Source organism: Panthera uncia (genome assembly GCF_023721935.1).
Source record: "Panthera uncia isolate 11264 chromosome B2 unlocalized genomic scaffold, Puncia_PCG_1.0 HiC_scaffold_24, whole genome shotgun sequence".
Classification (NCBI taxonomy): domain Eukaryota; kingdom Metazoa; phylum Chordata; class Mammalia; order Carnivora; family Felidae; genus Panthera; species Panthera uncia.
In genome coordinates, this window is record NW_026057580.1 from 22,865,746 (window position 1) to 22,892,156 (window position 26,411).

Consider the following 26,411-nt stretch of genomic DNA (forward strand, 5'->3'; position numbering starts at 1 on the left):
GGACCTGTAGTTTCTGCAATGTAAGGGTATACAGTCTAAAGAACTGAGTTTGGAAAGACTGGTTTGGTGACCAATTGTGTCATGTCTCTGAGGCAATTTTTATACAATGAGTTATATTTGGAAATCAGTCTAAGATCTCTTGATCAGAATGCTTTTGTTAATTAATGAAGAAATTGAGCCATAAATTATTTGCAGATTATGAAGCAAAGAAGTACATGTAAATTTAAGCTTCCAACTCAAAAGTTGGATTCTTTAAGCTTGTGAAAATGGCACAAAGATTAAAATACCTACCTTTAATCTAACGTGTCAGTAGTATTTTCTCTAAAATATTTTAGTAATTAGTTTATACATGTGTAGACTGCTTTGGTAAGATTTTATTTCTTTTTTTAATGTTGCCCTGAATAATCAAGCAGCATTCACTTTCATTGACAAAAAGATTCTGGAGCTAGGGAATCCTGTCATTAATTCTGATTAAATAAATAGCCACATCACTTTATAATTACTTTGAGTAAAAAATATAAATATCTAAAACTCATTTCAACCTTTAGTGTTTATTATCTAGTGCTAGCAGAGACATTTTACTAAAAAACAGCAACTGCTATTGAATATTTAAAATTCTAAAAGCCTTCAGAAGTAATTTAGGGAAACTATTTGAAAAATGATTTTATATTAGTCCACAATTACTTAACATGATTATAAAGGCTTAAGTTAAGCCATACAAAATTGAGTTTACCATCCACAAAATCAAAAAATAAAATTTATGAAATTAACCTTTTGAATATTAAATGAAATTTTAAATCACTTAGTGTTTTCAAGAAGAATATGAAAGAATCAAAGTGAGCTCTTATCATTTTGACCATTAGACATCTCTTTCCCTATAATAATTTTTACATAGCATGACCTCTTTATATAGGCTCTTTAGAAGTCCATGGTCAACTTAAAATGTTAAAACTCAGACACATGTGTGATAATAGCCGGCTAAAAAGACTATAGGAAATTATATTTTATAGTGTTGGCTCTCTAAAGTTCAAACATCTTTAAAGTCTGAAAACATTTAGTCCAATTTAAAAAAATTGTTATGAAATATCTTCTATTTTAGATTAATTTGTGAACTGTTTTTCTTTTTTTATCCAAAGTTTAATCAATAACATAGGTATAAAAGCAGACAGTGATATCATAATTGTCCTACACCAATATATTACGGCATAGAAAGAGCCAGTGAACAGTGTGATCACTTGATTCATATCTATCAAATCACTTTTAGGAAAGTCTTGCAAATGCTATGTCACTCGTGGTGCAGAATAACTGAGAACTCTCTGTCTCAGTCTTACTGAAAATATTACCATAAATATTTAATATTTTGTGGGTAAGTTATTTCTGCAACTCATTATATGTATTATTGCCGATGGCTTGTACCAAAAAAAAACAAAACAAAACAAATAACCCACAAGCCATAACTTCTGGAAGGCACACTCAGTACTCGAAACAAATATATTAATATTTATTTAAATAATCTTTAAAATATGTCTTTGTATATGTTACATTCATTCACACTTCTAAAATTATTCCAGAATTATATACATCGTTTCTTGATTGCTTGATTTGTATATGCAGTTTCACAGAACATATTCTATTGGAAGGAAACTAACTTCTTTTGTGCACTCAAAGATATAATTGTCTCACCATTCATCCAACACTTAATGAGTATGTCTTGTTTGCCAAACATTTTGTAGACCTTGGGGGATTCATAATTTCTCTTTTCTTGGATCTCACTGCCAAATTCTTGTTTGGTGGTCTGAAAGAAAATAATAATGGAGTCCTTCTTTACAGTCAAACTAATTATAGCACCTTGCCTATTGTTAAGATTTTGAAAAAAATATATATGTTGAATTTCAGTATACATATATGTTCTCTCTTTTTTTCTCTCTCTCTATATATACATATATGTGTGTGTGTGTATACACACACACACACACACACATACATATAACATTTTATTAGAGAGAAGATAATAAAATAAAGATTCAAGTAAACTTTATTGGATTCATAAACTTTGAAAAGACAGTCTATATGGAATATTTGGGAACTTTAATTTATTGGTCCATTGAGTCCCTGATAGGTATAACATGAAGGACAAAGTGTTTGTAGATTATAGATAATTAGATTAGCATGTTGGCTCAATAATACACCTTAACTCACTGAGATTAAGTCTTGCCTTGTTAACATAGGACATTATTCTTTGATCTCTGATTTTGGGGACTAAATAAAGATCCACATTTTCTCCGTAATTATTGGTTTGATATATATGCAAGAATTTATTCAGATTGTACCTATTTATTATTTGAGGAGAGACACTCATTTTGAATGGTTGCCAATCTTTAAGATGTTGTTTTATAATATGAGTGCTTGAGTGCAACAAATTTCATGTAACTACATTCTAGGTTATATATAAATGTCTTGAATACATAGAAGACATTGTTCATCAAGTGCAGAGAGACTTCAGAGAAAGTTTCAACACATTCAACTTAAAAGTCCAATGGCATTTATAAGTTTTCAATTAGCTTAGACCCTAAGTATGGAATGAAGAATGTTAAGACTACCATGTTTCCCCAATTATCTATAATAATCTTTTTATTAAAACAATCACTCCCAGCTGGCAAGTGTAATTTCACCTGATCAACTTTTCTCTGTGTGGGTGTTCATTATCATACTATGCATTTACCAGCCAATTACATATTTTACCAACTATTTATAAATATACCCACTACAGAATGAGCTTTCTCTCCCTTCTGCTTAAAACCCAAACTGCTATCACAGTGATGGTATCCATAGTTGCAATTAAAAAAGGAAAATATTACCTCTCAAATCTACTCTCCTTCACTCAGGTTAGCCGGAGGTAGACCTCAAACGTCTGTCAGCTTCAAAGCTGGGAGCCCATGTGACACCTTCAAAACAAATAAAAGTTCAAAGGCACTCAGGTGCCTGGGAAGTGTCCAGGTCATCCTCCACTCCTCTGAAATGGGCTTACCAAATACTGCGCTGGTTGTGGCACTTCAAAGGGAATGGCTGTTATTCCTCCAGTCACTGCTCAGATTCTATCACTTTTTATGTAACTGGCCTGTTTTATGGGATAAACTTAAAAGGAAGTTAGAAACACATGAGTAGGTGTGAGCCAGCTGGGCCACAGAAGAGCTAAAAATGACACCCCAAATCAGTCTCTTGATTGCTTTCTACCAGAAGCACAGGCACCCTGCTGTCCACTGTGAAGATTACAGTGAAGAAAAACATCTACCTGAGAAGATGGAGTTTAGAAAGAAAAATAAGGAGACTGTTAAACTCAGCCAACTCTAGAAGACAAGGTGATGGACTCAAGATTGTGGAGAATAGTCAACTCATAGATATATTTAAAACATATTCAGTAACAATTAAATGAATGATTGTTCAATGAATATTATCAATTATTGTGTTCATCTTCATAGTTACTGTTGGTTAATCCTGACTGTAAATTGTCCTTACCACATTTGATCACAGAACTGACTCTTCATGCTTCTACGTGCCCTTTCTGAAGCTATGGGGAAAAAAAAATGCATAGAGGTGATAGCATTATCCCTCAATAATAGTATGGAACTAACCTCATTGCCAATATCAAAGCCAAATAAAGCTGCTTAATTTTTAGAAATGAAAAAAAAAATTAAATTTGTATTTTGTTAGCATTCAATTAGAATTATATCTAATTACTGCATTTAGTATCCGTGGAATCCATGTAGGATGCATTCTATTTCCTGTTTTCCATTTAAGTAAAAGTAACTGGATCACTGTGATATATTCAAATACAAGTATGGGAAAAATATCCTTCAAAGCATTTAAAAAGTCAGTAGGGACTCCTGGCTGGCTCCGTTGGTGCAGCATGTGACTCCTGATCTCGGGGTTGTGAATTCGAGCCCCATGTTGGGTATAGAGATTAAAAATCAAATCTTTAAAAAAATAAATAAAACAATTAAAATTCAGTAATAAATATATTTAGAAAAGCTAAAAATATATATTAAAGCACAATGTTATTTATTAATTGAATAATTGACTCTTTAATAAAGGCCCAATCTGTGATATGTATCACCTGTGTACCTAGACTTAATGGCAAGAAATCCCTACAATCCTAGAGGTGCTCATGACTAAATCAATGAGATAAATATTAAAAAAATTGTTTAAAGATTAAGTAAAAAAACCTTAAGAATATCATTTTTATTAAAAGTGCGTTGCATACATACATATACATACAAACAAAATACTGACAGAGAAATTTTATATTGTTCTGATAATCAACAAAAAGAATCATTAAATGTTTGCTGTGTTTATTTTTCCAAAAACTTTCCACATTCGTACATGGGGGTACAACTGGAATAGCTTCCCATTTCTCCAGAAACTTATAAAGAGAAAGAATCACTTGTTTCCTATTGCGAATTTAAGTATAGCGCATTCCCAGTTGATTTTCGTTAATTAGCCTAGATAACTTATTTTTGATAAATGAATGCTTGACTTTGGATAGCCAATGTTAACGCACAGTAAGAAATGGTTCGTTGTTATTCCTTTCTGAGTACATTAAATGAAATTAAGACTTCACATTGTGTGTGTGTGTGTGTGTGTGTGTGTGTGTGACATGCCAGTGAAGTCATATAGAAGTTAAATGTGTACTTGGAAGGCAAAACATTGACAGACATACCTTTAAAAAAAATATGTGAATTATAAAACCAGATTTCATTATTTTGGCTTTCATTTCAGGTGAAATTTACCCCAAGATGTATCACATCTGTTTCTTCCTGGTCACATATATGGCACCACTGTGCCTTATGGTGTTGGCCTATCTGCAAATATTTCGTAAACTCTGGTGTCGACAGGTACGTGATTTCAAATGATTTCTTTATGCTTTGCTTAGGATGTGCTCAAAAGTAAAAGTGAAGAGTACACTGAACCAACATAATATGCCTACTGAAAGACTGTATTCTAAAATGTTGAGGCCCTAACCATGGAAATATGCCTAGGCAATTTTTTAGGGTGATATTTAGGGAATGTGCTTTATGAACTGCCTTAATGACTTTAAATTTTAAAGCACTGTGCTGAATCGATTTGATTTTTGTCTAGGATTCACATAAGTTTTACTTTGTCAAATAAATAACGAAAAATTCTTTAAAGTTTCCTGAGACTGTATGTAAAGAATGTTGTCGTCTTTATGAGATTTATGTAGTACATTTTTATTATATGGGTTAAATCTCCAACTTCAAAGATCTTATTAATATTATTTTAGCACAGTAGAGAGTCAGGCAGAATTTAGAATTTTAGAAACTGTTTATAATACTGATTGGGGATTATTGTAATTTGTTAGGTAATTTTGCTCTCTCAGTGAGTGTATTCATTCTCTGTCGCTCATTCATCATTTATTGTATCATATTTCTTTTGCACACATATCTGATAAAAAGCTAAAAGCCCCTGTCCACATCACCGATGAATTCATAGACTAGAGGAGGGAAAGAGTCAGATGCAGAGTGAAAATCATCTTCATAAAGATAAGCCAGATGATCAGAGGAAGGCTTGATGGATGGGTATGGTATCTAATTCAGAGCAGGAAACGCTTAAGTGGAACCTTGATGATTCAAAGTAAATCAGCAACAGATACATGTAATGGTTTATAAAAGTTTAGACAATGGGTATAGCTTATCCTCTTATACATTTTACCTTAAAATGCCACACCTCTTGGAAATGTATCTCTCTCTTTCTCTAAACTTATTGCCAGCACTGAGAGCTCATCAGGCTTGTGGAAAGCCATACTGTTAGTCTGTTTGCTCTTATGTATTTTATCCACTGGGAAGAATTTACTGGACCACACTAATTCATTAAAAGGATTCCACAAAGCTTTTCTTTGGTCTTTGAGGGTGAGTCTTAATTTGAGTATCCTTCAAATTTTGTTAGTCAAAGCAATTTTTCAAGATGTCTTTTACTGGTTGAATATGAGTCATTGTTGCATTTTTCCACCCTGTGTCTTATAATTCCAACTTTTTTTTCTTTTCCTCTGTGCAAAGAAACAATTTCTTTTATAATCTTAAAAAATGTAGCTGTTACCAATATTTACGATCATTCTGACCTCTAATTTTTCAACTAAAGTAACAAATGTGTACCCCTGTATAACATGAGTGTTGTTTTATAGGTCCCAGTGATGGTTTCCTCAACACTCTCCACCTGGCCGTGATATCACACATTTTAGGGTGCTTGTTACTATCGTGCCCACTTCTTGGTAACTGTTATTATGCTAGTCAGTATTTGCTACAATATTCTGCTGTTAAAAAACAACCTTAAAATATGTGGCTTTGCAGCAAGTTTGTCTCACTGACGTTCCATGGCAATAGTGAGGATGGGCTGTGGCTGTGTTCTCCTTGTCGTCTCATTTCAGAACTCAGTCTAAAGGAGCAGCACTTCCTGGGACATGCCATTCTGGAACTGAGGGAAAGGGCAAGGAATCTGGAAGAAATATGTACTGTGTCTTAAATCTTTGCTTTGAACTGGCATGTGTTAAGTCTCCTCATACTTCATTTGCCAAAACAAGTCTTGTGATTAAGCTGGACCATGGAGAAGGGAAGTATCCTACTCTCACAGAAAGACACTGCAAGTGAAAAGGCAGTAGGAATCTTCTTACAAGCTGAGTGAATAATTGGAATGATACAGTACAGATAATTCAAAACCACAGACTCAGGGTCGGGACTACATGAGTTTAAATCCTGAGTCTGCAACTTAATACATGCATGAATTTTGTCAATTTTTTAAAATTTCTCTGCCTCCCTTTCATTATCTTTAGAGTGGGGTTGCATAGCATCTACCTCTCAGAGTTGTTACACTTATTTGATGAGTTAATTCAAGTGCCTAGAGCACAGAAAGTGCTCATCAGTTAAAACACCTTAATGGTATATACTGTTAATCGTCCTTTCAACGGAATCTGCTTATATATCTAAAATAACAGGCATGTGTTGAATCCATGTATATGATGACTTTCTTAAATAGATCTCTTTCACGGTGCTTTTAAATAACATTAGAATGACATTTTTTTGTCTATCTGCTCTACTCTACAGATGAAGATAGTACACTCTAGTCTTTATCTTATATCCCACCAATTGGTAATATACATAGAACGTATCTGTTGCTGAATAAATACTTTGTGAGAAAAAAGTGAGTAGAAAAATAAGAGGAAGTTCTGGGAATACTTAGAAAGAAGAGAACATTGGGGAATTCATTGCCCAGTTGTTCAGAGAACAATTCATGGAAAAATTGGAATTTGAAATTTTTCTTGAAAGAGAAAAAGCTTTTAATGAGTATGTAGGAGTAAAGATATTTTAGATTTCCATTGAGATTCTTGACTAGAAATATTCAGTGTTAAGAGAATCCCCTACTTCCATATTTTTTCTAGTAATGTGCATTACATATAATAGATGCTTATATTGGCTTATTCATTTATTTCCAGATTGACATGACTTTAAAACTCCGTGGGGTACCTAAATCAGTATTGTTCATCATTGAATCCCAAACACTTAATGGTATGGTATCTTGCACAAAGAAAGTAATCCAAAAAATGTTGAATAGATAACTACCAAACTCCAACCAGTTTTTTTCTCCATTATTAAAGCTTATAGTTCTTCATTTCTCAAACTCTAAAGTAAGTTCAAAATTGTATTGCAGGTTTAGAAATAACCTACATTCTTTTGATGAATTGTTCTGGTTAGCACAAACCACATGATCTAGGAGATTTGCAGTAAAATGCTTGGGCTGTGAAACTAAAAACATTTACAAAACAGATTGGAATGAAAAATGACAAGTTCAGCTGAGCTCACTTTAGGAGCCACAATAAAGTAAATTAACCCCAAATGGGTGATTATGTAGAATTCTGCTCGAGCAACTCTGAGTTTCCAACTGTTAATGTCTATAAACTGAGTTCCAAGGCATTATGTGTGCCATAGGCTACATCAAGTGAGCCATCAAATGGAGGGCCTATCTTATTTGCTTAACATTACAGATTCATGGAATCTGTTACATACTTTGGAATTTCTAAGTGTAAGATTATTAATGAGTAAAGCATGCGACCTTGTCTGACTTTCTCAAGAACTTCAATCTTCATTAAATGAATTAACTAATGCTTTGCTATAATCAATGACTTAAATTCTTTCTTGATAATGTGACTCAGGAAATTCATTCAGTCTGGAGATTCTACAGAGGCTTCTCTAAGCCTCTTCTTTCTAAGACCTGTTTAATCTTAGCTTATATGACTCTATCAGTGTTCTTACTAGTTCTAGGCTGCGATAATTCAACACTTAAATTATAATCATCATGTGAACTCATGGTAACTCATTCCAAAAATATTTATTAAGCACCCACTATATTACTGGTACTGTGGGATGAACTTGGAATGAATCATACCATATCTTTGAGTCTGAACTGAATTTCAACTTACCAAGGACTATAACTTTGAAAAAATTTTCCTGTCCCAATTTTTATCAGTCTTTTTACTATTCTTTGTTGTTCAACATTCGTCTAAGAAAACTTAAAATAATTAATTTTAGGGGATGACAACTCAGTCCCGTGTGAGAAAATAGACAGCAAATTGTAATTGAGGAGGCAGAATCAAAAGGTGATACCTCAAGTCCACACAGAGAAATAAAGAGCACTAATGAAAGTAACCACATAGGTAAATACAAAAGAAAGTATAAATATTTCTGTTTGTAATACTTTTATTCTCCTACTTGACTTAAGACACAATAGCGTAAAGCAATAATTATAAAACTGTATAGATTCAGCTTATAATGTAAAGTATAATTCAAAGGAAAGAGAAAGGAATGAAGCTAGATTGGATCAAAGTTTTTATACACGATTGAAATCAAATTTCCATTAATCCAAATATTGTTTAGGTTGCTAATTGTAACTCTCAGGGCAACAACTAAGAAAATAACTCAGAAGACTATTGTGAAAGAAAAAAAGGAAGCAAGAGCATTAAAATGGTATACTAGAAAATATCTATTTAACATAAAGCAGCAATGGAGGAATAGAGGAACAAAATAGACTTGATATATACAGAAACAAATAGCAAACTGACAGATACAAATTATTCCTTTTCAATAACTAAATTAATGTAAATGAATAAAACATGCCAGAGATTGACAGAATAGAAAAAACAAACATAAAACGATACAACTGCATGCTATCTACAAAAGACACATCTCATATTCAAAGACACAAATAGTTAAATATAAAATAGTAGGAAAAAACATACTATGCAAACAGTAACCAAAATAAAGCTGAAGTAGCTGTAGTAATATTAAAGGAAACTTTAACAAAAACTGTGACTATAGGGATGCCTGGCTGGCTGTCAGTAAAGCATGTGATTCTTGACCTCGAGTTTGTGAGTTTGTGCCTCAAACTGGGTGTAGAGATAACTTAAAGATAAAAATCTTCCAAAAAAAATTGTGACTTGGGGGGGGGGGGCGCTGGGTGGCTCAGTCAGCTGAGTGTCTGGCTCTTGATCTTGGCTCAGGTTGTGATCCAAGGGTCATGAGAGTGAGCCCCACATTGAGCTCCACACTCTGGAGATTCTCTCCATGCTAAGATTCTCTCTCTCTCTCTCTCTCTCTCTCTCTCTCTCTCTCTCTCTCTCCCCCCCTCCTTCCCTCCCTCCCTCTCTCTTTGTGTGTGTGTGTGTGTCCCCCTGCTCTGTCCCTCTCTCCTGCTCTTGCTCTCTGTCTCTAAAGTTAAAAAAATTAACTATAGATAAATAAGGATATTTCAAAATAATAAGTCGATCTATCAGGAAGTTATGAAAATTATAAACTTGGGGTGCCTGGGTGGCTCAGTTGGTTCTACATTTGACTCTTGATTTTGGCTCAGGTCATCACCTCATGGTCCATGAATTCAAGCCCTGCCTCAGGCTCTGCTTGGAATTCTCTCTCCCCTCCCTCTGTCTCTCCCCCACTCACACACATTTTCTCTCTCTCTCTCTTTCTCTCTCTCTCTCTCTCTCAAAAATAAGTAAAATTTAAAAATTTTTCTAAAAGAATTATAAACTTAGCAAATGAAATCCACAATGCATGAAGCAAAAACAGAATTGAAAGGAGAAATCCACAATTCAACAGTAATAGTTGAAAACTTTAGTACTCCTCTTTCAGTAATGGGTAGAAAATCTAGGAAGAATATTAACAAGGAAATAGAAGACTGGCACAAAACTATCAACCAACTAGACCTAACAAGTGTCTACAGAACATTCCTTCAAAAAAAGCAGAATGTGCATTCATCAAAAGTGCACATGGACTCTTCTCCAGACTAGATCCAATGATAAGCCATAAAGCAAGTCTCAGAACACTTAAAATAATGGAAATCATAAAAAGTGCATTCTTCTACTATAATTGAATTATATTGGACATTAATCAAAGACAGAAAATGGGAAATTCATTCACAAGTATATGGAATTTAAACCTTTCACTTTTAAATAACCAAAAGGTAGGGGCGCCTGGGTGGCTGAGTCAGGCTTCTGATTTCAGCTAAGGTCATGATCTAATGGTTCATGAGTTCGAGCCCTGTGTCAGTCTCTGTGCTGACAGCTCAGAGCCTGAAGCCTGCTTTGGATTCTGTGTCTCCCTTTCTCTCTACCCCTCCCCTGCTTATGCTCTGTCTCTCTTTGTCTCTCAAAAATGAATAAATGTTAAAAAAAAATAAGTGTTCTGACCATTAAAAATAAATAAATAAATAAATAAATAATCAAATGGCAAAAGAAGAAATTACAAAAGAGCTTAAAATACTTTGAAATAAATAAAAATGAAAACAATACATCAAAACTTACGAAATTCAGCAAAAGAACTGTTTGGAGAGAAATTGATAGTTATATCACCTATGTTCAAAAGAAGAAAGATCTCATATCAATAAACCAACATTCCACTTTTAGAAGTTAGAAATAGAAGAAAAAATTAAAGACCAAAGCAAATAGTAGGAAGGAAATAATAAAGCTTAGAGTGTAAGGAAATAGAATATGGAAAATAATAGATAAAAGTCAATTAAACTGAAAATTCGTTCCTTGAAAGATACTGACAAGAAAAAACAAGAAAATATTCAGATCACTAAAATCACAAGTAAAAGAGGAACATCACCACAAATGTTACAGAAATAGAAAGGGTAAGGGAATGCTATGAATAATTGCATGCTAGAAAATAGTAAAAAGATAGATAGCATAAAGTGGACAAATTCATAAAAAGACACAAACTACTAAAATCATCTAAAGGGGAATTAGAAAATCTGAATAGACCTATTATAAATCAAGAGATTAAATTAGTAATAAGAAATTTCCCACAGAAAAAGCCCACTGGCTTCACTGTTGAATTCTACCAAATATTTAAAGGACAATTAATACCAAACTTCCACAAACTCTTCCAAAAAGTAGAGGAGAGAACACACCCCACATCATTCCATAAGGCCAGAATTACACTGCTATTAAAAGTAGGCAAAGATATCACAAGAAACCTACAGACTAATATACTTAAGAATACAGAGTAGTATACTCAACAAAATACTAGCAAACCATACCTGATATGTAAAAAAGGTAATACAGGATGATGAAGCAGGATTTGAAAATCAATCAGTGTAATACTACATTAACAGAAGACAAAATCCACATGATCATGTAAGCAAATGCAACAAAGAATTTGACAAAAAAATACCCTTTCAAGATAAAAGCACTCAATCAACTAGGAAAAAAAAATAGACTTCAATTTGATAAAAGGTATCTATAAAATCCTACAGCTAACATTATATCTTACAGTGAAAGACTGAATATTCCCCTGCTAAGATCAGGAACATGACAAGGATATCTGATTTTAGCAGTTCTATTTAATCTATTCAATATTGAATAGAACTATATTCTACCCAGGTCAGTTAGTCAAGAAATAATATTAATAATAATAAAAGTCATCAAGATTGAAAAGTAAGAAGTAAGCTCTCTTTCTTCATATAGTACATGAACTTGTACATAGAAAATCCTAAAGAATCCACATGCAAAAAATTAATAAACAAGTTCAGTAAGTTTTGAAAGTAATAGATCAGTAAATAAAAATTAGTTTCACATCTATAAACTAGTAAAGAACAACCTAAAACTGGAATTAATAAAATAATTCCACATAAAATAGCACCAAAAAAGTAAAACAGTTATAAATTTAATAGAATAAATGAATAACATATAAAAACATTCAGGATCATTTAAAAATTAAAGAAGGACTACATAAACTACATAAATGAAATGACATTCCATATTCATGGAATGGAATACTTAATATTGGTAAGATAGAAAAATTCTTCAAACCAATCCACGGATTCATCCCAATCCCTATCATACACCCAGCTGCCTTGTGGATTTTTGTTAGTTTTTTTGTTTTTGCACAAATTGGCAAACTGTACTAAAATCAATGTGGAAATGAAAGAGACCAGGAATGGCCAAAATAATCTTCAAAAAGACGAAGTTGGAAAAGTCACTTTTCAATGTGCAATCTTATAAAACTTAAGTAATCAAGATAGTGTAGTATTTGCATACAGATAGTCATATAGGTCAGTGAAATAGAATTCAAAGTCTGCAAAAAACCTTATGTATTTTGTTTTGTTTTAATACGAAATTTATTGTCAAATTGGTTTTCATACAACACCCAGTGCTCATCCCAACAGGGGCCCTCTTCAATGCCCATCACCCACCCTCCCCTCCCTCCCACCCTCCATCAACCCTCAGTTTATTCTCAGTTTTTAAGAGTCTCTTATGGTTTGGCTCTCTCCCTCTCTAACTTTTTTTTTCCCTTCCCCTCCCCCATGGTGTTGTGTTAAGTTTCTCAGTTTCCACATAAGAGTGAAAACATATGGTATCTGTCTTTCTCTGTATGACTTATTTCACTTAGCATCACACTCTCCAGTTCCATCCACGTTGCTACAAAAGGCCATGTTTCATTCTTTCTCATTGCCAAGTAGTATTCCACTGTATATATAAACCACAACTTCTTTACCTATTCATCAGTTGATGGTCATTTAGGCTCTTTCCATAATTTGGCTATTGTTGAAAGTGCTGCTATAAACACTGGGGTACAAGTGCCCCTATGCATCAGTACTCCTGTATCCCTGGGGTAAATTCCTAGCAGTGCTATTGCTGGGTCATAGGGTAGGTCTATTTTTAATTTTTTGAGGAACCTCCACACTGTTTTCCAGAGCAACTGCACCAGTTTGCATTCCCACCAACAGTGCAAGAGGGTTCCTGTTTCTCCACATCCTCTTCAGCATCTATAGTCTCCTGATTTGTTCATTTTAGCCAGTCTGACTGGCATGAGGTGAGATCTCAGTGTGGTTTTGATTTGTATTTCCCTGATGAGGAGTGACATTGAGCATCTTTTCATGTACCTGTTGGCCATCTGGATGTCTTCTTTAGAGAAGTGTCTATTCATGTCTTTTGCCCATTTCTTCACTGGATTATCTGTTTTTTGGGTGTGGAGTTTGGTGAATTCTTTATAGGTTTTGGACACTAGCCTTTGGTCCGATATGTCATTTGCAAATATCTTTTCCAATTCTGTCAGTTGCCTTTTAGTTTTGTTGATAGTTTCCTTTTCAATGCAGAAGATTTTATCTTGATGAGGTCCCAGTACTTCATTTTTGCTTTTAATTCCCTTGCCTTTGGAGATGTGCCAAGTAAGAAATTGCTGCAGCTGACATCAGAGAGGTTTTTTCCTGCTTTCTCCTCTAGGGTTTTGATGGTTTCCTGTCTCACATTCAGGTCCTTTATCCATTTTGAGTTTATTTTTGTGAATGATGTAAGAAAGGGGTCTAGTTTCATGCTTCTGCATGTTGCTCTCCAGTTCTCCCAGCACCATTGTTACAGAGACTGCCTTCTTTCCATTGGATATTCTTTCCTGCTTTGTCAAAGATTAGTTGGCCATACTTTTGTGGGTCCAATTCTGTATTTGTATTCTATTCCATTGGTCTATGTGTCTGTTTTTGTGCCAATACCATGTTGTCTTGATGATGACAGCTTTGTAGTAGAGGCTAACGTCTGGGATTGTGATGCCTCCCTCTTTGGTCTTCTTCTTCAAAATTACTTTGACTATTCGGGGCCTTTTGTGGTTCCATATGAATTTTAGGATAGCTTGTTCCAGCTTCGAGAAGAATGCTGGTGCAATTTTGATTGAAAAAACCCTTATGTTTATGGTTAATTGATTTTTAACAAAAGTGTCTCACAATTCAATGGGGAAAATCATAGTCTTGTCAGCAAATCCTGCTGGGATGACTTTATATACTCAAAATAATGAAATTAATATCACCTTTCACCATATATAAAATTTAACTCAGAGTAGATTGTAGACTTAAATATGAGAGTTAATACAGATCTTCCTCAATGTACAGTGGGGTTACATCCCAATAAAGCCATCATAAGTTGAAAATAACCTAGGTCAAAAATTCATTTAATACACCTGACCTGTGTAAAATGTCATCACTTAGCCTACCCTAATTTAAATGTGTGAAGAACACATATATTAACCTACATTTGGGCAAAATAATCTAACATAAAACCTATTCTATAGTAAGTGTTGGCGGGCGCCGGGGTGGTTCAGTTGGTTAAGCACCCGACTCTTGATCTCAGCTCAGGTCATCATCTCACAGTTGGTGGGATGGAGACTTACGGGCTCTGAGCTAACAGAGTAGAACCTGCTTGGGATTCTCCCTCTCTCCCTCTCTCTCTCTCTCTCTCTCTCTCTGCCCTTAGCCTGCTGGCTCATGCAGACACTCTCTCTCTCAAAATAAATAAATAAATTGAAAAAAATGAAGTGTTGAATATTTCATGCATTTATTAAATACTGTACTGAAAGTAAAACACAGAATAGGTTTAAATGTATCAATTGTTTACCTTCATGACTGTATGGCTGACTGGGTGCCCACTGCCACTGCCCGGAATCATGAGAGAATATTTTACCACATATTAATAGCCCAGGGAAATATCAAATTTCAAATTTCAAAGAACAATTTCTACTGAATGTGTATTACTTTTGTACCATTATAAAGTTAAAAAAATCATAGGCCAAACCATTGTAAGTCAGGGGCCATCTCAAAATCTTAAAGGAGAACACATTCATTATAAGACTGAGGTCAGGCATCATTATGACCTTGTTTTAGACTAATGATTTAAATTACGCCTAACCACAAGCAATTTTAAAATTTTAAAAATTTTTAAAAATTTAATTTTTTTTAAATTTAAAATTTAAAAAATTTAAAAAATTTTAAAAATAGATAAACTGGATGCTATTGGAATAAAAACATTCGCACTTCAGAGTATACCATGAGGAAAGTGAAGAGGTGACCCACAGAATCGGAGAAAATGTTTGCAAATCAAATATATGATAAAAGACATATCAAAAATACATAAAGAACTCTTATGATTCAACAATAAAAAGAAATAACACATTAAAAGTGGGCAATGATTTTAATAACATTTTCTTCAAAGAAAATAAAGAAATGGCCAATAAGCACATCAAAAGATGCTCAACAATGTTAGTTATTAGGAAAATGCAAATCAAAGCCACAGTAAGATATCTCTTCATGCTCAATATGGTGGCTAAAATAATTTTTTTAAGATAACAATTATTGGTGAGAATGCAGAGAAATTAGTACTCTCATTATACGGCTGGTAACAATGGAAACTGATGCAGCTACTTTGGAAAATGGTTTGGCCATTCCTCAAAATCTTAAAGGATTACCATGTGGTAGCAATTTAATCCCTAACTATATACCCAAGAGAATTGAAAACATGTCCACATAAAAACTTATACATTGTTGTGCATAGCAACAGCATCAATAGCAGTCCAAAAGTGGAAACAAATCAATGTCCATCAATGGATGAATGAATAAACTAATTGTGGTATAGGTGTGCAATAGAATATTATTTAGCTATAAAAAATAATGAAACATTGAAATACTACAATATGGGTGAATCTTGAAATTATTATTAAGTGAAAATAGCCTGACACAAAAAACTACATATTGTATGATTCTGTTTACATGAAATGTAGAGAATAGGAAATTTTATAAAGCCAGAATGGTTTGTGTTTGCAGCGGGTAGTAGGATGGGGAGATAGGAAGTGACTGCTAAAGGGTTTGGAGTTTTATTTCACGGTGATGAAAATACTCTGGAAGTAGACAGTGATGGGGTGATAATTGCACAACTTTGCGAATACACTAAAACCTACTTAACTGTATCCCTTAAAAGGGAATTTATGGCATATAAATTATGTCTCAAAAAATATGTTAAAAAAAACAACAAAAAAACAAGAGTTTGTGAATTCGAGCCCCGTGTCAGGCAGGCTCTGTGCTGACAGCTCAGAGCCTGGAGCATGCTTCAGATTCTGTGTCTCCCCCCTCTCTCTGCCCCCCCTCCCCCCCTGCTCACTCACTCTCTCTCTCTCTCTCTCTCTCAAAAATAAATAAACATTAAAAAATAAAAATAACAAAAAGTGATTTTTTTAAAAAGTAAGTAAATATGGAGGGAATTCTTTTACAAATTCTTCTGCTCAAACTCCGGAGAAGGAAAAAAGGTTAAACACACAACTCAACATGTTGATGCAACGAGAATATGTAATGGGAATTATCCAAAGGTTGTTTGTGACTAAGATTTTAAGGTCCATAGAAGTATGGAAGCATGAGAGGACCTATTCAGTGAAAACCATTTGTTGGATTCCAGGAAGGGAAGGGAAAGCCAGTTTCTACAAAGAGCTAATTGGGTGATGGAGTCATGTTGAGAGACAACACATCTGGGGATGGACAAAGGACAAGAGCCTTGAGTTCGAGGGTTGGGTGAGAGAATCAGGGACAACAATTATAGCTGCTGTTGTCTGTAGCAGGGTCATCTGTAGAATCTGCAAGTAGAGCTATTTATTGCAAGATTGAGAATGAAGTCAAGAGATGGGACAGATTCTTATCATGAGGGATTAGCATATACATCTAATCTCTAGGAAGGCTGTGCTTTGGGGAGCCTGGGTAGCTCAGTCAGTTAAGCTTTCAACTTCAGCTCATGTCATGATCTCATGGTTTGTGGGTTCGGGCCCTGCATTGGGCTATGTGGAGCCTGGAGCCTACTTCAGATTCTGCGCCTCCCTTCTCTGCCACTCCTCTGCTTGTTCTCTCTCTCTCTCTCTCTCTCTCTCTCTCTCAAAAATAAATAAACATTTAAAAATAAAGAGCTGTAGCAGGATTAAAAAAAAAGTCATGGAGTTATATGGAAAAAAATGTCTGTGGGTCTTAGAGCCAAATCATTTTCAAATGGTAATGTAAAAAATAAGAAAAAAATTCCATTGTTTTTGCCAGACACACAGAGGAAGACAGAGATTATTGCTTTATATGAGATAGCATCTACCAAGCATCAGTTGTACTCTATTATGATAAAATGGGTAATGAGCTAAAGGATAGAGGAAAGGTAAAGAAGAGTGTCCTCCTGGAGTGGGCATTTTTAAGGACTCTCATCCTAACTCTCAGACTCTTCCAGATGTTAACTTAACCCTTTGCTCCTCCTGCTAGCTAAAATGCATGACATTTTTATTTGTCGACTCCTTTTTCTCACCACCTTCCATGCCCTGATCACTTCCACTGATCTCTGAGCCCACTTTATTCTTATTCAAATCCTATCACTCCACTGAAACATCTCTCAATGAAGTCACCAATGATTTCCAAAAAAATGTTTCCCTAAGGATTTCTTGCTTGATCATTTGCCAGCATTGAGCAGTGTTGTTCGTGGCTTGTTTATGTACCACAATTTCATGGCCCTCCTCTCTGCCTTTTTCCTTCTCTGCTTTGAGTAGTTATACTCCCCTTCCTGGTCATTAAGTGACTCTGTACTGGGTTCCTTCATAACTGCACAGCATTTCATAAACATTTTGCAAATCTGTGTTTCACCTTTCTCAAGAAAATTGCTGCTTTTTTGAATGGGATTGATTGCATTTAATCTATGGATCACTTGGAGGAAAATTGACATATTAATAACTTTAAGTTCCAATTCATTGACATGTGTCTCTCCCCATTTATTTGTCTTTTTTGATAGCTCTTAACAACTTATATAATTTTAGGTATACATATTTTGTCCATGTATTGTTAAAGAATAAGATTACTTGTTCTTTCCATTTAAACTCATGTTATTTTGTAATCGAATTTTCCAGTTGATTATTACTGGTTTATAGAAGTTCTTTTAGGTTTCCCAGACCTAATTCTAATGTTTAGGGTGTGGTGTTCTGATACACACAACACCAATTTCAGCAATTCTGACACTATCTACTTGAAGATAGATTCCACGTGTTTTAGGGTTCAGTCCTGCAAGACTGCTCTCCCACTTATCACTTTAATTTTTTTAAGTTTATTTATTTATTTTGAGAGACAGAAACTGAGTGAGCAGCAGCAGAGAGAGGGAGAGAGAGAATCCCAAGCAGGCTCCATGCTGTCAGCATGGAGCCCAATGAGGGGCTTGAACCCACGAACCGTGAGATCATGACCTGAGCCAAAACCAAGAGGCGGATGCTTAACTGACTGAGCCACCCAAGCACCCCTGCCCCACTTCCCACTTTAGATGCCAGTCACAAGCCCCAGGCTGTGACCTGTGCTTCTGACTGACAGACCAACTACAGATTGGGGATTCCAATGACCTCCTCCTCAGATTGTTTTAATTTGCTAAAGTGGCTCATTTTTGAAACACTTGTGTTTACTAGTTTATTAAAGTATATGCTAAAGGATACAAATCAACAGGCAGATGTAGAGATACACAGGGTAAGGAGCTTCCAGGCTCCCTCCTGGTAAACCTCTTACCCCACATCTCCTTACATTCACCAGCCGAGAAGCTCTCTGAAACCCATTGTCCTTTTGGGTTTTTATAGAGATTTCATTATGTAGTCATGATTCACCAAGTCATTGGCTTTGGCTGATTCAAACTCCAGCCCTCTTTCTTACCCAGAGGTCAGGGAATGGGACTGAAAGTTACAACCCTTTAATGGTTTGTCCTCCTGGCAACTAGCTTTTGACTTTAGGTTCCCTTCTTTAAAACAAGATACCCATCGGGGTGCCTGGGTGGCTCAGTCGGTTAAGCGGCCGACTTCAGCTCAGGTCACGATCTCGCGGTCTGTGAGTTCGAGCCCCGCGTCGGGCTCTGTGCTGACAGCTCAGAGCCTGGAGCCTGTTTCAGATTCTGTGTCTCCCTCTCTCTGACCCTCCCCCATTCATGCTCTGTCTCTCTCTCTCTCTCAAAAATAAATAAACGTTAAAAAAAATTAAAAAAAAAATAAAACAAGATACCCATCTCACCTTTATGGCACTGAAGTACTTACAGGAATGGTAGATGAAGATCTAGTATATTTTGGTCATCTGAATGATACAATATATATACACACATAAAATTTATAGATTTCTATAGTAAATCATATCACAGAAATACAACTGATTGTTTTTTGATTTTGGATCCTGCATATTGCTAATTTCATGTAACAATTTTAGTGGAGTTTTGGAGATTCCCTAGGATTTACTTCGTAAGCAATAATGTCCTCAAAATCAATCTATATACCTTTTATCTATTTTTCTTGTCTTCTTGTACTGGTTGGGACCTCCAGTATAATGTTGAGTAGAAGTAGTGAGAAAAGACTTATTACTGCTGTCAGTACAGAGGCTGCTTCAGATCCTCTGTCCCCTCTCTTTCTACCCCTCCCCACTTGTACTCTCTCTCAAAAAATACTTACAAAAATTTTAATGGTTTTTTAAAATTTGTTTTTGAGAAGGAGACAGAGTATGAGTGAGGGAGGGGCAGAGAGAGAGGGAGGCACAGAATCTGAAGCAGGCTCCAGGCTCAGAGCCATCAGCAGAGTCCCACTTGGGGGGTCTTGAACCCATGAGCCGTGAAATCATGACTAAGCTGAAGTCTGATGCTCAACTGAGCCACCCAGGAGCCCCATCAAAAATAAATATTTAAAAAAAAAAGCATTCATCTTTTTTCATTAGGTAAGATGCCCTTTATCAGGTTGATTAGGTTTCTTTGTATTACTAGTTTACAAGTTTACTGAGACTTGTATCATGAAAATGTGTTGAATTTTTCAAATGCTTTTCCTTTATTTTTTGAAATGTCATATTATTTCTCTTATTCTGTTAATATGAAAAATTACATTGATTAACCTTTGAATGTTTAATCAACACTGCATTGCTGGAATCAGTCTGATTTATTGAGTGAATTTTATTATCCTTTTTGTATATTGCTGAATGCAACTTGATAATATATTTTCAGGAATTTTTCATCTCCACTCATGAGAGATATTTGTCAACTGTTTTCTTTTGTTGTTATGTTTTTTACTTTTAGGATAACTGTGGTCTTATAAAATTAGTCAGAAAGTATAATTGTTTCTTGGAATTCAGAAAGAGTCTGAATCAGATTGGTAGTGTTTATTTTTACTGTTCTATCGAATTGATCGATCAGGAACAATGATCCTATCTGGGTCTGGAAGGTTTTTTTTGTTTGTTTGTTTGTTTGTTTGTTTTTTGTAGCAAGGTTTGGAATTATAGTGTCAGTTTCAGTAATCTTTATTTTTTTTAAGGTATTTATCCATCTCATTTAAGATTGCAAATGTATTGGTTGTTCATAATATTCTCTATTCTTTTAATGTATGCCACACGTTTGCCTTTTCTTGTGACTTAATCCTGGTCACAAATACTTTAAGAAAGGGCAGGTTTCAAGGTCCATCATTTACATGATATTTCCAATTCATAATTGTGGTAATATCTCTTCCAGGATATATTTTCATATCAAAGATGATTTTAAAGTTTATTTAAAATAATGGAATAAATGTAGTGTGTGTGTGTGTGTGTGTGTGTGTGTGTCCACGAACTTTCCACAGTCAGATGGTTGAGACTTTCCTAAGATGGCAGGGGAAGACCTTCCTCCATGGACAGCCTACCAGGCTGGATTTCTCAATTGCCCTTTTGTATGATTATTTATTCCACGTAACTAGGCATAAAAATTTACTGACTTCCATAATACATTGTGTTGAAGCTTATAAATGGAAACGATGGGAAAAAAGATAGACTCTGTAGTGAGACAGGACTAAATGCTAATTCTGACTTGTTAGATGGAGACATGGGTATTTTATTTAACCCTTCTCAATGCTCGATCATGTATAAGTGGGATTTGGAATTATCTGCTTTTAGGAACGCATTAATGATTACTCCAGACTATACATAGTTTGTGATGCTCAGTTATTATAGGCATTTTCTAATATTTTTACGTGGACTTTCTCTAGACATATGACTTATCAGTGGAGACATTTGTAGGTGTCCTCAAGATGAGTTCAGGATTAAACATCTTCTATCCTTATTCAGATCATCAGCTAAAAGAGAGAATTATCACTGGTTTTGTTTTTAATTCTGATGGCAGAGACCATAGCCATTTTCCCTGTGGCAGTTTCTCTTTATGGGAAATATGTTTCTGACGGTTGAGGAAGTTATTAGCTGCAGGATATTGTTTCTTTCCTTCAGGGAAGCACTCAATAATAGAATTGCTAAAGTTTAAATGATCTCTAAGAGATCATTTAGAAAACAGTTCAAGATCATTTAGCAGACATTTATAGGGTTACTCATGCTAGAGTTTTTCTGGAACTTTTCAATATCCATTGCACTTTCTCCTCAATTATTTAAAAGAAAGACTGTTTAAAAAGAGACTCACAGAGGAGAAAGGATTCTCAGTGCCTACCCCCACAACCAATAATATAGATAAGAAGATTTTTAGGACCACTACTGTCTGAAAAGGTCAAGTCTACATGACAGAACATACAGAGCCAGAAAAGAAATAATTTATCAAATGTATTTCTATTTAAGGGCAATTTTTCATTAACTTCATGTGTTTCTGGTCAACAGAAGCTCTGTGTGGAAATAAAAAATTTTCAACTGTGTTGAAAACAGTAAAATTCTGCTTTCAACGATTATCTAACACAGTTGGATCTTGTGATGTATAAAAACAGAGTCCATATGACGTCCATTCTGATAGAGCACAGGGACACATTGGTCTGTCTTGGCTTGCAGCACAGAGATAAAAACAACAATTGAATAATCTTAACAGAACTAAGGTGACCAAAGAGTGAGTCTTCGTGAGAATGAGAACACGGCTATGGTGTGTTAGCGCATTTTCCTCTTAAAAAATTATGCATGCTGAATTTTATTGTTTTGCTCACTAAACCCTATCAATCTTCATGAGTTTGTAATTAAGAAAATATTATACTTGGAAGGACTCCCTGCCATTATCAAATAACTTTGAAAAGAAATGGAAAAGTACAAGTTGTATAATTATTGTTACAAATTCCAGCTATTTGAAATGTTAATATAAGACCACAAGGGATTCTCACTATTTTTGTGTGCATTTTAAAGAACCAGACTGGAGCATGAAATTGGTTTCAAGCAATTTCATAACAATACGTAGTAAACAATGGAGAACAGTTTATTTTTTTCGTCCCTTCACTCAAGGTTTGCACTGGCCAAACCTGAAAAACAAAGTCTAATAAAAAGCACTAGGTAGTTAAGTCCTATCTGACAGCAGATGGCAGTAGTGACGCATGAAAAAAAATCCATTCAGGTTTCTTTTGCAATTACCTATTAGGTTTTCCCTGTCTTTACGCTGAGGTATCTGAACAGAACTGGGAATTCCTAATAAGAGAATATGGTTGTCATCCTTTTACATCTCTTTTTTTGCCAGTTTTTATTTCTCTCGCATTTTAATTAAGACTTGTTTGCTGGTTTTGTTTTTAAGAGCAGTTTCAGGTTCACAGCAAAATTGTGTGGAAGATACAGAGGTTTCTCTGCCTCCTACCTTCACTCATAAAGTACCTCCCCGTTATCCATATCCCTCACTTAAGTGATATATATATATATATATATATCATATATATATATATATGATATATATATTACAAGTGATATATATATATAAGTGATATATATATAAGTGAGATATATATATATATATATTACAACTGATAAACCTACACTGATCTACTAAGCCCAAAGTCCAGAATTTACCTAAGAGTTCACCTTTGATATTGTACATTCTATGGGTTTGGACTGTGTATCCAAATACATTGTATAATGTGTATTGTATAATGACATGTATCCATCATTATGGCATCATATAGAGTATTTTTACTGCTCCAAGAATCCTCTGTTCTCTGCTTAGTAACCCCCCATCCCACCCCACCTCCAGCCCCTGGGAACCATTGATCTTTTTGCTGTCTCTCTGATTTTACCATTTCTAAGGTGTCATATAGTTGTAGCCTTTTCAGATTGGATTCTTTTACTTACTAATACACATTTAAGTTCCCTATGATTTTTCATGGCTTAATATCTCACTTCTTTTTAGCCCTGAATGATATTCCATTGCCTGGATATACAACTTCTCTGTTTATAAAGAGATAGCTTTTCCATTTGAGCTCTCTTTAGACCTTAATAAAAATGGGATGTTTCAGGGGCATCTGAGTGGCTCAGTCTGTTAAGTGTCCAACATGGGCTCAGATCGTGATCTCACAGTCTGTGGGTTTGGAACCCGTGTCGGACTATAGGCTGACAGCTCAGAGCCTAGAGCCTGCTTCCCATTCTGTCTCCCTCTCTCTGCCGTTCACCACCTCCTCCCCTTTCTCTCTCTCAAAAATAAATAAACATTAAAAATTTATTTTTAAAAATGGGATTTTTCAATTTTCTTTTCCACCACAAATCCTATTTGACACTCCACTGTATTACTCAAGAACATACTTAACTCAGCAAACATTCTGGGGGAAATAGGCCTTTAACCTCCCTGGACCACAGGCATCCAGAATACTCTCCTTCTTATATCTTTGGGTTACTTCTCCAAAGTGGAACATCCCTGAGTCAGATGGCAATAAAGAGTTTCTGCTCCTTTCAGATCCCTGGAACATCATCTGTAGTTCAGAGAAAATGGAAGCCCCTGCAGCCTACTTCACAGCCTCGAGGGTCGGGACAGCAGACCAAGTCCAGGATTAGTGCTGTGGCCGCTGAAATAAAGCAGATCCGAGCCAGACGGAAAACAGCCCGGATGCTAATGGTTGTGCTTTTGGTGTTTGCAATTTGCTATCTACCGATTAGCATCCTCAACGTGCTAAAGAGGTAAAGTTCACCCATTATTTCAAAACAAAGTGGCTGTCATTTCTTGGTTCTTAATTAAGTTCTTTTTTTTTTTCTTTCTTCTTAAGCCAGAGAAAAATCTAAGCCCTTTGCCTAGATAGTTGTCAGGCGAGATAACTGAATGTGTTGTGACTATCAGGTAAGGCAGACAGCCTTTTTAGTATGCTCAGACTCTATAAGCTCTTGTCCATGGAAATTCTCTGTTGAGTGGCAGACATAAAGCAGAGGTTCCCCTGACCTCTTTGAGCTAATTGCTGAGCCTTAGTTGCAAAAAAAGTTCTAATGCAAAAAACAAAACAAACAAAAGAAACAAAACAAAACCAAAAAAAAAAAGCAACAACAGCAAACATTGACAGCTTGGAGTTCTTTTTTGATCAGAACAAATGGGCTTTCCAAAACTTTGTTCTCATACATAGGGAATTATGACAGGATTCTATCGAAAAGATAAAAGGAGATAAGAATGTTTTGTTAGCATCCTAATTATACTTAAAAGTGCATTTGTGAGCACCCACAAAAAAATGGAATCAGGACTCATACTGTGTTTTAAATGTTTAAATGAAAAAAAAAAAGAAAGAAAATGTATTTCCTGAAGTCACTGAATTAAGCTCAAGGTGACTATTAATAAAAGCACACAACTTTTCAGCGAGAGAAAGTATGTTATTTGTTAGGCCGCAGATACACTGTTAAGTGAAAACAATTGACCAACATGAACAGCCAGTACAGGGGCCATGGTACACATGAACTTCACAGCCAGCCAACTTTATTGGGAATTATCATAACTGTTGCAAACGGACTGGCCCCAAGGTAATAGTAATTTTGTTTATAATAGGCTTCGAACTTAAACTGGGGTTGCTCCTCTCAGTTTTCCCTGATTCAGAGTCCATATCATATTCCTCACAGCTGGAGACTCTGGAGAGCGGCAACTTTGGCTGGAGTCACACACACTAAAGGTGGTAGAGCCAGCTGCAGAAATTTCTCATTCTCCTTGGCCCTTGTTTTTAAGGGCTTAATAACTTTTTCGATGGAAAGTGAACTTTTGCTCAGTAATATTATTTAGTATAGATGCAGCCTTAAGGCGTAAGCTTTTTGGTAGCATGGAACGTATACTGACTCATGAGAAGCGACTTTGCCCTCCATAGCTTTTCATAATGCCTCTCTTACTTTTCTTGACCACAGAAATCCCAAACAAATTTATTCTGATCTCTGGATAGACGATCTTTTCTATTCCTAAGAGCTTTATAAACACGATATGCTACTGAATGATTTTCTCCTTTTTAAAAAAAATTTTTTGGACTTTGTCGTCTGTCTAAATTCGATGAAAATGGGATTTACTGCTCTCTGGATTGCTTGTTTGGATTTCCTGAATCTTAGCATTTGTACCTGTCTTTTAGCTAGTTCCAAATATCTACTTGTCTGTCATATTTTTTCTTATTTTTCTACCTTTAACATCTCCCTTTCCAAGGAAAAATGGCTAAGAAGAAAGTCTATGTAAAATTTAAAATGTTTTCGATTTTTTTGAGCATTCTGCTCTTTTCCATAAAATTTGAAAAACAAAAAAACCAAACACTTCAAGTAACCCTGAAGATTGTTTTGCTCTTTACTACACACATTTTCTTCAAATGCTTATCTCTTTGTTTGTTCTTGTAAGATCATGCTTGTGTTTCTTTCTCTCACCAATGAATTTCTAAATCCTTTTTCCTGGAAACAATTTTTGCCCAACTAGTCGAAACCTGCTTCTTTAAAGTAGTTCTAGTTTGTCTAGGATTTCAAAGATATATTATGGTAGAGGGTCATAAGAGACCATTAATTCCATAACAGACCATTAATTGTCCATGTTATTTCACTCCATATTGTATTTTTGTAAAACTCGAGTACTCCACAGAACATCACTTTATTGCCGAAAGGCATTTCTATCATGGGCACCATCATGTGTAATCAAATTACACAATCAATGATGGAGCCTCTGGCAGGGAATGAATTATCTTCAGCCTATAAAATTAATTATTGGGTAGTTACAAGTTACCTACTGTTGGCTAGTGAATACAATTTGATAGATGAGATATTTCTGAATATGAAACAAATCTTAAAAATGATGTTTAAGGATAAAATAAATATTTTTAAGAGTTTAAAATAATGAAGATTTTTTTTTTTTTTTTTTTTTTTTTTTTTTTTTTTTTTTTTTT

At 35.0% G+C, this 26,411-nt stretch overlaps 1 protein-coding gene across 1 annotated transcript in view; it reads left to right on the plus strand.

Annotated features, from left to right (window-relative positions):
• Nucleotides 1-26,411, plus strand: part of HCRTR2 (hypocretin receptor 2) — a 112,880-nt gene that overhangs the window by 77,205 nt on the left and 9,264 nt on the right. Inside the window, exons 4-5 of the mRNA XM_049653855.1 lie at nt 4,777-4,892; nt 23,990-24,210. Coding sequence (XP_049509812.1) covers nt 4,777-4,892; nt 23,990-24,210 — 337 coding nt within the window. The remainder of the gene's footprint in view (nt 1-4,776; nt 4,893-23,989; nt 24,211-26,411) is intronic.